This window comes from Pelodiscus sinensis, chromosome 18 (assembly GCF_049634645.1).
Source record: "Pelodiscus sinensis isolate JC-2024 chromosome 18, ASM4963464v1, whole genome shotgun sequence".
Classification (NCBI taxonomy): domain Eukaryota; kingdom Metazoa; phylum Chordata; order Testudines; family Trionychidae; genus Pelodiscus; species Pelodiscus sinensis.
The window spans coordinates 32,092,098-32,106,966 of NC_134728.1; the positions used below are offsets into that span (position 1 = coordinate 32,092,098).

General features: G+C 41.4%; 1 protein-coding gene across 2 annotated transcripts in view; it reads right to left on the reverse strand.

The window, feature by feature from the left end:
- Positions 1-336: 336 nt before the first annotated feature.
- Positions 337-14,869, reverse strand: part of RBM39 (RNA binding motif protein 39) — a 48,927-nt gene continuing 34,394 nt past the window's right edge. For both annotated transcript variants that reach the window (XM_075901469.1, XM_075901468.1), the window contains exons 10-17: positions 11,496-11,561; positions 10,073-10,277; positions 9,745-9,822; positions 6,583-6,615; positions 4,924-4,999; positions 4,684-4,789; positions 1,419-1,497; positions 337-1,340 (exon numbers count right to left, since the gene is read on the reverse strand). In XM_075901469.1, coding sequence (XP_075757584.1) covers positions 1,240-1,340; positions 1,419-1,497; positions 4,684-4,789; positions 4,924-4,999; positions 6,583-6,615; positions 9,745-9,822; positions 10,073-10,277; positions 11,496-11,561 — 744 coding nt within the window. In that variant the 3' untranslated portion in view covers positions 337-1,239. The remainder of the gene's footprint in view (positions 1,341-1,418; positions 1,498-4,683; positions 4,790-4,923; positions 5,000-6,582; positions 6,616-9,744; positions 9,823-10,072; positions 10,278-11,495; positions 11,562-14,869) is intronic.

Consider the following 14,869-nt stretch of genomic DNA (forward strand, 5'->3'; position numbering starts at 1 on the left):
AGCAACTCGTCCCACTTGTCTGTCTCAGAGACTTGATAAACAATCCTCAACATCCCTGACAACGTTTCCAAATCCAGAGAGTCAGTGGCAGAGCTGGGATAGGGCAGGAGTGCCAGGACCACCCTGACCTTGCCCAAGTTAAAATCTTGAAGCCTCCTCAACTACAGGATGATCGAGCAATTAACACATTAAGTTACAGCTGCTGAGAAAAACACTTAAGAGTAATGCTCATTTCCTGGCAGTTGAAGGAGAATGTCACCGTCTTCAGCCCAGGTTTTCAATTTATGTTCCTTGTAGTTCTAAAGTCAGACTGAGCTGAAAATAAAGCATCTGGAGGCCTTTTTAAAGAGTTTTATTTGAGTGGTTCTTACAAAGATTGTTGCAATATGAAAGTCGTTTGTTTGATAGAAATATCAAGCTGTCTTGTCAAACACACTGAAGTAACCCAAAAATATATTTCAGAGCTCACAGAGCTTAAAAAGAGCAAAGATTATATATGCAACCAGACAAAACACATTTCTGCATTTTCTACTTATTTAGGCTTTGCTGAGTATCATTAAACTGTGCACACTACCTATATTCAACTTTTCTCTGGAAATGCAGAGTGTGTTTTGTTTGGAACCCTAGACATACCTCACATAGTATTTACAAAGAAACTTACAGATACATCAATCAAAAATGGCCATCAAGAAATAAAACGCTTGAATCCTCCCATTCTTAACTACTGCTCATCATAAAGCAAGCTGTGTAGTTGACCAAAATCAGCTCCTCCAGTAGCCTTTTGAATTCTCCATTTATACAAAACACTAAATATGTCCCTTCATAAATTCTATCAGATATTAACCTTTAACAGACCACCTACATTTAGTGAGATGTAAAATGTAATTACTGTATTAAAAGAAAGGCTTGTGAAACATTAAAAATATTATGTTCCATCTGCCTTTTACAGAAAATTTGTTTCTATCAGCTACTTCTCAGGTCCTACAGAACACCTCAGTAAATGTACAAGAATTACAAGGCAGAACAAGAAGTCAAACAGCTTTGTACACAGTGGGAATGCTAGTTAGGGAGAATGAGCACACTGCATTCCTGCTTACTCGGTTTTTATTTTTTAAAGGTAAAACGGGAAGTGTACACAAAATGACATTAAACCTTTTCCTTTAGTTTTATCTAAATAAAAAGATAACTCCAAATCTTCCTCCAAAAAATAGCTATATACAAAACTGACTAAATCCATCTTCATCGTCGAACTGGAACCAGTAATTGGGTCGCTGTCATGGAATCAGGGAAAAGATTGTGGTATGTCGGAAGAGGTACATATGCTGCTGTAATCATTTTACCTATACCAAAAGATAAAGGCCTTTTAATATCTTTAAGTCAACAATGAGAACTCAGGTCTCTAAGCAGATTTTACTCACCTGCAAACCACCGTCCATGCAATGCATTGACAGCTGCAATGGCAGCAGCGATTGAAGGGCACTTGACGTACACATTGCCCTAGAACAACAGACAGTGTTAGTCAGAGATGCATCATAACTTCCCCCCTAATTATCTACGTTTCTCACTGGGTATTGGCAACAGTGTCAGCAGGGATATGCATAATTTGGGGACTGTTAACTGCTAGTGCAGAATTAGCACAAAAGAAAAGCTAAAGTAACGGATACAGTTTGTTGTAGATATGCATGGGGAAAAACACCTGTGGCCTTCGCATAAATCTTTTTACTTCCATTTTTTAAAAAACGTGCCTAACCCTTTTTAGTTACTTCTCTGAGTATACCATTTAAGAGTAAGATAACCTCTGCTTCAAGACAATCACTAACTTCTACAAATTACTGCCAACATTTCAAGGATGAGGATATACATTAAACTGTGCATTTCCAGCAGATGAAATGTTAATTTCAAAGAAGAATGAGCTATCCTCCTGGGTCTATCAATAGCTATTCACTAAGATGGTCAGATACAACACACCACACTGTAGATTTCCCTAAAACTCTGATTGCCAGAAGCAGGGCATGGACAGCAAGAGATGGGTTACTTAAATGTCCCGTTCTGTTCAGTCTCGCTGAAGCACTTTTTATATGACTCCTTTTTGATTTTTACATCATGTAAGATCTGATTAAGCCAAGGTGGTCTCTTGCCATATTTTCTATCTTTCCTGCGCAGTGGAACAGTTTGCTTTTGTGCTCTTTATGTCCCTTTAAAAAATAACTCTTCAGTTTTTTTCCTCTTATTCTTGCTTCCTTTGGGACCTTATCTACCAGCTCTCTTGCAATTACTAAAATCTGTATTCCTGAAATCCACTGTCCCTGTTTTGCTGCTCTCCCTTCTACCATTCCTTGGAATCATGAACTCTATGATGGCATGATCACTTTCATCCACGCTGCCTTCCACTTTCAAATTGTCAACCAGTTCCTCCCTATGTGTTAAAATAGAATCTAGAATAAGTATCACCACAGTAGCGCCTCAACCTTCTGAAATAAAAATCATCTCCAATGCACTCCAAGAACTTCTTGGATAGTCTGTGCCCTGCTTTTTCCCAACATGTCTGCACAGCTGAAGTCCCCCATCACCACCAAATCCTGTGCTTTGGATGATCGTTAGCTATTGGAAAAAAAAGCATCATCCACCTCTTCTGCCTTGGTAGGTTGTCTGTCGTAGACCCCTAGCATGACATCACCCTTGTTTTTTACCCCGTTTAATTTAACCCAGAAACCCCCTACCTATCCTTCCTGAGCAAGTTGTACACCCTTCTATACCAATACGCCAATCATGTACATTATCCCACACAATTATTTTCACCCATAGTGTCTAATTTCAGGACTTCATTGGAGCTCAGTGCCCCAAAAAGTAAGGCTTCTAATACAAGTATTTCCTCATAGATGTGAGGAATTGTAGACTGTCAAAAATGAGGATGGAAGAGATTAGAAGGGTCTAGGAAGGTGTGAACAGAGTCTTGTTTGCACTGAAGAGGACTGAAGTTTTCTACTTATCAAATTACACACTAGTCCAGCTAATATAAAAACGTACAACACTTCTCCAAAAAAGCCAGTGCTGGGAAGTCTAGAAACAAGCAGATAAGCTACCAAGTAATTTATTTTATACAGCAGAGAACAGCATATTGTGGCGTGGGGACTGCAGCCAGAGCATTGTATTTGGCCCGTCCATCAGCAGGGTCACAGTCCCAGAATTATTTCGTTTCATGAGCTGGTCACTGTGTTTTTGTGAAACTGCTCATGCCTCTTATTGCTCCATTTGGCTCCCCCTTTCTAAAAGACTCCAACTCCACCCCACCCAGTTCCAGCTACTGCATTTCCATTAGCTGACTGGGTGCCTAGAATTCATCAGCTTCTAGCCAGGCCTCCACTCCAGCAGTGGGCAGCACACTAGAGCTGGGCATTTTTCATCAGGATGAAATCTAATCTAAACGCAGCGGACTTTTTTCCAAAGCTTGAATCCCAAACTGAGAACGGAACCCCAACAGCTCAACAAGGGCCATGGCGGGTCTGAATTGGAACAGTCTTGAATTCCACACCATTACACCAATACATTAGTGACAAAAAGTTTTACCATTAGTTTAAATTAAGGTGTTAAAAAGCAACTGAATTTTATTTTTTCTTCCAGTTTGCTGCTTGAGGGGACAGTGGCATGGGGTCCGGCCTTTTCTCAAATGGCTGGAGCTTGTGATCTGTGCAGGCTCAACCCCAACAGGAAATGGAGGAACACTCAGTTCACATTTGCCTAAACATGTGTTTTAAGATGTCTGCAAACAGGCAGACACGCCCTTCCCCTGCCTCAGGTAACATCCCCTCTGTTCACTCTGGACAAAATGTGAGGGCAATCCCTTCACAACAGCAAGGCAAGGGGGCTTTCTGAGGGGAAGGTGACAGGTTAGGTAGCAAGTATGAATCTGGGGAGGTGACAGTAATGACAAATTATAAGGCAGAAGAGCTGGATCCTGCAGTTTGTATGTTTGGGGTTTTTTTGACGCAGCATTTCCTGTGCGCTATTCCTCAACTAGAGTGAAACAAATCCTTGGTCAAGTGGTTGTGTTTAGGGACACAGGAACACACAGCTGCCTTTTAAACCCTCTCCTCCAAAGTTACTGAGTAACATCTGAACCCAAAAGCAGCCACACAGACGTTTGATTAGGGTACAAAAGCTGCTGAGTATCCTTCATTATCAGCGCATTAACCCAGACTGTTTCACTGATTTGAGTCAGGTTGGACAGCCAGCATGTGAATATCAAAGGAAGGGTTTTCCAAGCCACGGATCAAATCCTGAGCAGAGAGGAGAGAGAACAAAGAGGCCATCCTAGCTCAGGGGGAAGGCATTAGCCCACGATTTTCACACAGAAGGCACATCATCTCCAATAGTCTTCACCAGTCAGGGACACATTGATAGAGCCCTGCACCGATACAAAAATGTAGTATCTGCACCTGAATCCGCACAAATAAGGTGGATATCTACATCTATACATGTGGATGTGGATATCTGCAGATATCCATGGATTTTGCAGGGCTCTAAACATTGGCCATTCCATAGTCCACAGCAGTTTCTGTATTGCTAAAGCATTTTAGCCTGGGGTGTTAGTGGATTGAGACAGGTTCTCATTATAACTTAGCCCTGGACAATTACAGCTTGAGAAGAAGTTCTAAAATTTATTTCAGATCTCACAAGATGTACCTGAGCTGAATTTTTGTCAACATAAATGTGGATAACTCCTCCATGTTTGTTACATTCCTCAATAACATCATCTTTAATTTCTGTATCCCAACCAGCTTCTTCTTCACTGCAAAAGGAAAAATTTACAAGTGAGTACTTGGAATGAAAATAAGACCACCCCAACAAAAAAACTCATTCTCACATTATCCCACTAAAGTCAGAAAGAAGAGTATAACAGAGAGATGGCAGGTAATAACTTACGTTTGAGGATTAAACATATTGGAAAGCTGGAAGCATTGTGTTGCAAGTGGTTGTACAGAAGCAGCTGCAGCCAAAACTATTTAAGAGAAAGTGACAAGTTTTTCTGTCATTCAAAAATTTAATGCACAACTAAGGCTTTTTCTGTCTGTGCTTCAACATGTTAGACATCTGTACTTCAAAATCACAAAAGGAACCTTAGAGAGTCATATCCTGCCCCCTGTGCTAGGGCAGGACCAACCAAACCTAGAAAAACCCTGATAAACGTAACTAAGTAGGATGAAAACAGGTTGGACAAACATGAATATTTTTAGTCCGATGAAGAAATCAAGGGCATAGAGAAGTGAAGTTACATGCCCAAGAAATCTATGGCAGAACTGGAAATAGAATTCACTGTGTTCAGAAGCCCAGTTCTTGATGAACTCCACCCCACAAAACCAAAGGCAACTTACTCTTAACTGATGCTAAGAGATTTGTTAAAATAATCCTTGGGAGCCACCCTGATTTACCATACCCTGACAGACTCTGAACCCAGGCACCCAGGCTCCCAGCCTTGTCCTTTAACGAAAAGCCCTACACTTCTGAACACAGTGTAGTTGTAATGACTGCACCTACTTACAAAAGATCAAAATAAAGTGTCTGAGAGGGGTAACGGTTAACTTGGAACCGATCCATTTCAAAAACCGAGTTAAACGACTCCTGTATTATGCTTTTAAGCCTTTGCAGATAATTTCTTGTTTCAATCATTTTCCTGTATTTAATGAATCTCCCCCTTAGGCATTAGGAGGAAACATCAAGTAAAAAGCTTACACAGCAACCAACTTTTTAAAAAATTGATTGGCCCTCTAAAAACAAACTGGATTTCACTGACATTTGATATGATACAACACAGAAAATACAGCATGCCACTGGAATGCATGTGAAAGTCTCAGAAGTGTCCCATCAAGAACTAGTGTTGTTTATAACTGTTAAACCTATGCCTAAACTCAGTTATTCATGACTATATTAAGTTGAAACACACACCATAAGTAACCCTAAACCTGTGACTGAAAAGTTCTGCCTGTCCCAGGCATTCCGACAGGGAACTGCATAGCCTGCAGCAAAATTTTAAGTAGAAGAAACTGTCTAATCCAAATGGCAGCTCCCTTCAACAGGGCTGACCACACTTCTGGTACTAATGGAACCATGGACAGGCAAGAAGAACACTTGTGCAGTTTTTAGAAAGGATAGGCAGAGAGAACTGTCAGGCTAGACATCTTTCCTGAGTAGTGACAAGGGAGACGATCAATATTTGACCTGTAAGTTAGTGAAAGTTACAGTACTAGGCTAGGAATGGTTGTCACAGCTTGTATAAAAACCTGTGAAAAGTCAGCCACACAGAGGCTGCTAAACAGACAATTAATATTTGCCCTATTCTAAGTTGCTATTTGTAGTTAACTGAAAAATATGTTTTATTCAATGTGAGAAAGGAGTGAAGAGTTTACAGTTTCATTTTGAGGGTTCAACTCCCTTTCAGTGGAATTTTTCAGAATAGCAGGTTTTTATGACTTGCCTCAAGTCACACAAATTAATGACTCATCTGGGAATAGAACCCAAGAATCCTGACTCAGTTCCCACACTTGTAAATCCGGATGTCAACAGTACACATCAGATCCAACCTACCTTCATTCTGCTGGGTAAGTCGGGTTTGCAAATCTGAAAGAAGCATGTATACAAAATTAAATATTATCAGGAATACTAAAAACTGCATCTTTAACTGCCCACCTCATACTGAGGTTGGACAGTATCTTCATACAGGTACCCAACATTGCACTTCTTCAGATTAAAGGTAGTTTCATTCCGTCTAATTTATTACTAGGCAGGTGCTCAGATACTAGTGATTGACAGCACCTTTACTACTAGATCAACATTCTCCAAAGTAAAAGTGTTTAATTAATGGACAGTGAGACAAATGTGAAACTTCTCTCTGATCCACACATCTGCTTTACCGTAAACTGTACTACTTATCCTCTTGATAAAGAGCACATTGTACATCCTCTTGATAAAAAACACAAGTAGTAGAGAGGGCAGTTTTAAGTAAGCATTACACAAAAACTATACGTTCAGCATAGTTTGCAAATCTCTAATTAAGCCTCAATGTGTAATAATGCATTTTACAAATTAAGTAAATAAGGAAGAGATCATAGGACTTTAAACATCACTAAGGAGGGCAATGTTATTGCCAGGATGTCCTTTGATGTTCAATGTACACCTCTTTAAATCAGCAGCAATGGTAACTGTGGGCTGCAAGTGATATACAACTTCCAACTTTCTTCTTTGTGCCCAGCTCTTCCATTAATTCACACACATGGAGTTGTCGTGCATGGGACAAGTTCAGAGAAGGCTACATGAAAAAACAGATCTAGTTTTATTTTCTAAGATTGACCAGTCACACTTGAAAAATTGTCCCATACATCTTGATTATTTAGGTCCAGTATCTGAAACTGGTCAACTGATAGGTGTTTGGGAACAGATGACCAGAACTGAACAGCAGGCTAGGAGATGGATTCATGATTAGAAGAGCAAATTAATCCACAAAATGCTAATCTCTAATGAGACCTAGTACACACCTTTCCTCTGAACTCTGACCTCATCTATACAGATATTAGGTATAAGCCCCTATACTAATTAATATATTGTTTGTACATAAAAGGCTGGAGTTAGGCTGCAGATAGTTTTGAAGATGTGTGCACACTGTAGCTGGTTTTATCCTGAAAGTGCCAAGAGGCTTTAAAAGGTGAGTGCCTAGTTATGACACTAGTGTGAGTGAAGGCTACTATACTGGGAGTTTTAGTCGTTTCATTCACTGGTAATACAAAGGAACAATTTTTTTTTTTTTTTTTTTTAAGTAAAAAAACCAAATAATTACCCAGGTTTCTTAATAAATATAAATCAGTGAAGATACTCCCAGAACAGCTAACAGGATTGATCTGTACTACTCTTCACATGCTTTAGTGTCCACTGCCAAGTCCCGCTCCCTTTGTGATCCCTTGCACAGCTTTTCACTAAGGATGTTAAGGACTAGTTGACTGTCCGATAAGCAAATGATTATCGAATAGTCAAGTCGACTAGTCAATTCCCCCACCCTTGCTGCCTCTATGGGGGGGGGGGGGGGGGGACTTCAAAGCAGCAGCACCACACAGAGCTGACACTGGCCTCCATGCAGTGCTGCCCCTCTGAAACACCGTGGCTGGATCAGCTTTGCAGCATGGCCCCTTTGAAACGCCACTACAGCATTAAGCAGCAGTGCCACATGGAGTCTGGGGTCAGCTGAGGACTCCCTGACTCCAGGCTCCCTGCAGCATTTCTGCAGAACTTGGAGTCAACTGGCGAGTCCCCAGCTGACCCCGGGCTCCGTGCAGCGCTGCCGCTTTGAAATGCCCAGCGAAGACCAGGATCATCTGGGGATTCCCCAGCTAATCCCAGGCTCCAGCATGGCATTTCGAAGCATGCAAAGCCCAGGGTCAGCTGGGGACTCCCCAGGGGTCTTGTGCATTTCAAAGTCGAAGTGCCCTTGTGGAGCCCAGAGTCAGCGGGACTTCCTGCTGGCCCCAGGCTGCACTTGGAGTTCAATTTTGAAATGCACAAGAGCTCCTGCTGAGTAGTCGATGGAAATTCTATCAACTACCACTAGTAAATTAATTATTTAACATCCTTACTTCAACTGCACCATCGTCCCTTCAAGTCCTCTGGGTCACAAAACCAGTCACTTGTCCAAAAGACCCAATGATGATTTGGTCCTCATTGGTGCTGGAAACTGTACACGCCCCAACTAGGAGATGACACAAAGGACTGAGGGAAAGAGTATTGTGCAATAAATGAATAGGGCAACTAGCTGTTGTGTTATGGTTTGCTTTTTTAATGTAACTATTTTTATGGCGACAGACTGGAAGAAGTAGGGGGAGGGAGAGAAACTGGAATGGAGATCAAGAGTAGGGAAATGAGCAGTCACTGTCTCCCCACCTGCTTAGCCATTATTTGCAGGCAGGGTTTTGTTGGTATCATAGCCAAAATGAGTCTTGAGGAGGGGAGCTGAAGGGCAACGTAGTAGCGTTATTAGTGTCTTCACCATACACAAGGAAGTATTTGGGAAAAAGCACGGATATTTGATGGAGAAACTCACTGGTAAAAGGCAAGAATGTAGATGAAATAAAGGCAGGTGTCACCACTGCTGTGTAGTCTTGAAGATAAAAAAAAAGCTTATGTATAACGTGGAGCTGAAAGGGGAAGAGAGTAAATGTACCAGAAAAGGGCTGATGTGACCAGAGTAATGAAATCAAGCTGAGGTCACCCAGGTTTCAAACTTGAGTAATTGGTACAACAGGATTGTACACTGAGAGAGATCAATTGCTCAGTTTTGGACTTGCTGATTTTGCAGACTCTGCAACTGGCACCCATTAGCAGGAGATGCCAAAGCATGGCTATGGTAAATCTATACCTAACTGCCAGCACAAAATTCCAGTCTCTCAACTACTCTCAGGAATTTTATAGTAGAAAAGCAATCAGGACTGAGATTGCCAAGAATTACCTAATCTACATTTTAACTGTACGACTATTTGTAAACAGTGCATACTGAACCATGTCAAAATAAATGCAGAATATGTTGTGATACATTGGCCTCACTTCTGTTTGCGTGCTTGTAGATTTGCAGAGTTCAATAATTCACCATCACTGTGAGCCCTGCTGTGACCCACAGTATTATCACAAAATATCAAATATTTTCACCTCCCCTGAAGCTCTAAACACACAAAAGTAACTTGCCAAAACAGACGACCAAATTCTTACCTGCCACAGCACCAAATGCTAAAGACCCACTCATTTGCAGCGCCTGTTGTGCCGCTGGGGGAATCTGTAAACCAGTACCTGTGACAAAAAGCACCAGTGAGTTCTTCGCTTGGGAAGTATTCTAGGAATAGAAAACTTAAGAAATCTTAGTATTCTTCAGCACTAAAGGAAACAAAATATTTCCTTAAGTTAACATTCCATCTTTGAGGTGTTCTAATACAGAAAAGGCGTATTTTGCAGTGTTATCTAAAACTTAAAGTCCGAGAGACTTAAGATTACTTTAACGTCTCCAATATTTTCCCCCCACAACCTACATTACCACACATACCTTCTGCAAGTCTTGCCATCAACTGTAGACGACCAGTTGTTCCCAAGTCAATTCCAGTCCTTTCCAGTTCATCGCTGTCCAAAAATGAACTAGCACTTGAAGCATCAGTGCGTTCTGTTACATGACCTACTTTCATTGGCCGGCCTGCTAGCTCAAACCCATTTAGTTGTTCCAAGGCTTTTTTGGCACACTCTGAGTCTGAGAACTGTAGAGGATACAAGATCAGTGTCTAGCAAAGTCCACAAGGTATTTTCTATTCAACATATCATCTATACAACTATATAGCTGAGATGCCTTCAATTTTCAAGAAGCTACTCATACAGCTACTCATTTTTTTTGTTTTTTTTCTTTACGAGGCCAGAAAGCACAGAAAAATCGGTTAATTATTCAATAGTATAATATTGAGCTCTGACTATTTACCTCTGCATTTCTAATACTCATCTTACGTTCTATGCATCTTTTCTACAAAGTAGAAATTCCATCATAAATCAAGGCCTTAGCTTCAGTTTTCCTCCAGTGAACTGTTTAAGGACTATGATGAAGTAATTTTTTTTTTTGGGGGGGGGGGGGGGGGGGTCGTGCCCTTATCTTGTGATCTTAATTACTGTAGCATGCTTTACATGTAATGTTGGCCAAGCAAAGCTTCAGGAAGGGCAGCATGCAGCTTCATGTCCGCTTAGTGGTGTTGGTCAGGGCACGCATCACAGTTATACAATTGTGGTGGTTCCCCCCGTTTATTTCAAATTACAGTAACTCAAACTTTGTCAATAGCCATCACAACTTCACCATATTTTATTTTGTCAGTTACAACATCTGAGCTTAGTTCCCAGTTTTGAATATCTGGGGGTTGGCTGGGATGTGCTCTCTTCCAGAAGCCCTGGCCTCTATCATCTGATTGCTCTGACAAAGCTCAAGTCTGATGACTTTCAGGACTTGGTACGAGGTCTGTTTCTACTCCAGCGTTTCCTTGAAGGGGTGGTGATATAGCTTAGTGTGATTTCTGGTAATACTGGTTATTAATAAGGATTTTTTTGTTTTTAAAAATATCAGATATCTGATTTGTTAATTATCCTTATGTAATAACCAGAGACTACCAATCCAGGACTGGCAGGCAGACACAGCTGCACTCCCCAAGAGAATAAAAAATTTCTAATCAACGGATCTGCATTGCTAGGATATTTGAAGGAGCTTGGAACACACAGAGCTAGCTCATCCTGGAGAAAAGTAACCTGGTTACACAAAACTCTCAGTTTTGGTTAAATTACTTAGACATCTCTGAAGAAGTCTTCTAATCTCAGTTTAAACTCCGACTGAGTTGTTTATTTCTGCCTGGGCTCTGATATGCCCTTGTCCAGTCAGTTGGAATTTGGGTCACATACCTAACCCACAATTCTGCTAAGTATTTACAAGTCAAAAATCTCACCGTAATAAATCCATATCCTTTGGAGCGTCCAGTTTCACTATCCATCATCAGCTGAATGCTTTCAATCTAAAAAAAATTTTTTTTTAAAGATGAAAAACATTAAGACTATGACACACTGCACTCTATAGTCAAGTGAGTAGTTCAATTTAGCCTTCTCTCATGTAAGCTTTTTGAATGCATCACAAGATATCAATACAAAAACGTAAGACAGCTGGTATAGACACATGGTCCAGAATGGAACTTAATACAACTATTACTGGAAGTTTTATCAGCTACCCATTTTTTAAGTGTATAAGCATAAAGGTAACTTGCAATTTACTAAAAGTGAGACATCTTTGGAGTACACCAAACAACCTTGGATATGTTTAATTCATTATTATTTTGGGCTTATCAGCTAGCAACTTCCACCCAGATGTGACATCTTAGCACATACTCTAACCGGACAGCCATCAATTGCTGATTGTTCCATTAACGGAGATACAAGCAACTGCTCCTTCGCACAGTGTCTCAATGGAGGGAATTTTTGTAAAATGATGTTAGAGTCTACCAGGAGCCAGTTTTTTTTTTTTTTTTTTTTTTTTAACAAACAGAAAAAAGACATATCATTCAAAGTCTTATATTCTTGCCTGCTTTTATTCTGGACAGTGAACAGAACTTCACATTACTGAATTTAAGGAAACAAATTTCAAGTCATCTGCAAACAAAGTATTAGAGGTCTCAGAAGGATAGCCATGTTAGTCTAACTAAAAAAAACCCAACAAAAACAAAAAACAAAAAAACTTTAAACACAACAATGGTGCTGTAACACCTTAGGGTGCGTCTACACAGCAGGGCTTAACTCAAAATAAGCTACACAAATTGAGATAAATCAATTGCATAGCTTATTTTGAAATTGGGAACAACTACACAGCGCTTATTTCGAAATAGAGTATGCTTCCTCCAACATCCCTTACTCCTCATACAATAAAAGTGTTACAGGAGTAAGTCTCTCCAGATTGACAGTATTTCAACATTATTTCAAAATAACTTTGTCCATGTCTACACAGCAGGTAGTTATTTTGGAATAATATTGCTGTGAAGACATACCCTTAGAACAAGGCTACTCAACTTTGGAAGCCCTGGGGGACACAACGATACTCATGGCCCGTGCCGAGGGCTGCAACTTAAGTGTGATTGCATATATATGCAAATAGCTTCTTTAACACGGACGTGCATGAATACAAAGATTAAGGCAAGACTACAAAGCACGCAGGCCCCATTTAACTTGGTTCGGCTGATATTAATAAAATGCAATATTTACCTGATTTCCATCCATGACAGCACTTTAAATGAGCAATGACAGTGCAGGAATTTAACTACTAAAATGCTTATCAACAGAAGACCACTGTATTGACTACTAATTTGTTTTGGCTCCCAACCGCGAGCTACGTGTTGAGCCCCATGTAAACTCAAACCGCACCGCGGGCTGCAAACAAATGGGCCGAAGGCCACATGCAGTCCACAGGCCACATGTTGAGTAGCCCAGCCTTAGAGGCTAACCAAAGTATTATGCATATGTAAATATAGGGAAAAGTAAAAAGTAGATTTTTTTTTTTTTAAATCTAAATCTATATGCCATTTGCAGTCTTCCTTCTGGTTTATTCCCCTTACCAAAGGCTGATTTGGGACAAGACAAGATGGATTCGAACAATTAACAATTTGCTGCAGTTCTCTGAAGGATATTTTTTTTAGCATGACTAACTTAAAATACACGTACTCCAATTTTATTTAATAGACATTTGACTAGCTATGACATAAGTTAAAGGATGAAGTATCCCACCAAATAGAACATACAAACAGTACACAAAATGATTTTTGAGAACCCAGATAACCCAAGATGGACATGAGTTGCAAATTACAGTTGAGTCCAGATTATCCAACCTTCGGTAATCCGACATTCCACTTTATCCAACTTGAGTGCAGCGCGAGTATGCGGCCCCCAAGGCCAGCCACCCCAGCTGACGAGGCTTCAGCAGTCTCCCACGGGTTGGAGCCTCCTGCCAGCACCGCTTCGTCCCCGTCCCTGCCTGGCACCTTTCCTCCCTGAGCTGCACCAGCGGCGCCAGGTGAGCGACAGGGCAGCGAGCGGGGCCGGAGCCAGGGCCAGGCAGGGATGGGGACCAAGTGGCACCAGCAGCTATCCCACCCTCCCTGTACTCCCTATTATGCAACATTTTCGGTAATCTAACCACCTGTCGATCCCGTTTTAGGTCAGATCATCGGGACTCTACTGTACATTAGTTTTTTGTTTTTTTTTTAAATACAGCTTGCAGCCTATACTAGGTTACTGTCAGACATCTCTCTAAGAATTGTTACAAAATGCCCATCTGTAACTGGTGTGCGCAAAAGTACACATTTGACAATTTAATGGCACAATCCAGGCAACACATTAGTTAGCCTGAAGGGGGAGGGGGGGGGGGGAAATGGGCGAGGTTGCCAGTGGGCCAGACTGGGCCTGCCAAGCCACCAGCCCACAGCTGCCTTGCTGGGACCCTTAAGCACAGCGCAGCAACTGCTTTACATGTGGTTGCTCTATTCCATCGTGTGCCGTTTAGGCAAAACATAGGAAAGATTCCTTCGATTGCGTGAAAGGAGACGACCACCTTTGAAAGGAACTCCAGGTGAGGCTTAAGACGGACCTTGTCTTTGAAGAAGCCTGTATATGGCGCTTCTAATTTCACGGTGACCAGAAACACCACCTTTCAGAACAAATGGGAGAGAAAGCAAGCCTCAGTGGCTTGAATGGCGGTCCCATGAGCCAAAAGAGGACTAAGTTTAGGTCCCACTAAAAGACAAGGTCCCAGACCTGCATAGAAAGGCGCTCAAGACCCCCACAGGAAATGCACATCTGCTCAGAAACAGTCCTTGGAGCAGTCCATAGAAAGCTGAAATGGCCTGACACTCTCTGGGATGGGGGTATAAATTGCCAAAGCCAGCAACGTCCTGAACCAGTGCTGGTGAGCCAGGCTGAGAATATCAGAATGACCGGAGCCTTGCCCGGTTTGATTCAGACAAGAATCCTGCGGATGAGAAGGATTAGTGAAAACTCATTCAGCAAACCCTTTACCCACGACAGAAGGAAGACATCCAAGAGGCAGCCTGTGCCCAAGCCCCACAGAAACCAAAAACCGTGGTGGCAAAGAGGTCTTTTTGGGGAGTTTCCACCTTCAGAAAATCATGAAGGTCTCTTCTTTGGGAAGTGGCCATTCATGTTAAGAGATATCCCTGCTGAGGTGATTCACCAGGGCATTTCTCATCCTGAGGCAAGCCACCTGCAGGCAGATGTTGTGTATCAAAGGAGGAGCGCTTTGATATAAAACACTGAGGCCATATTG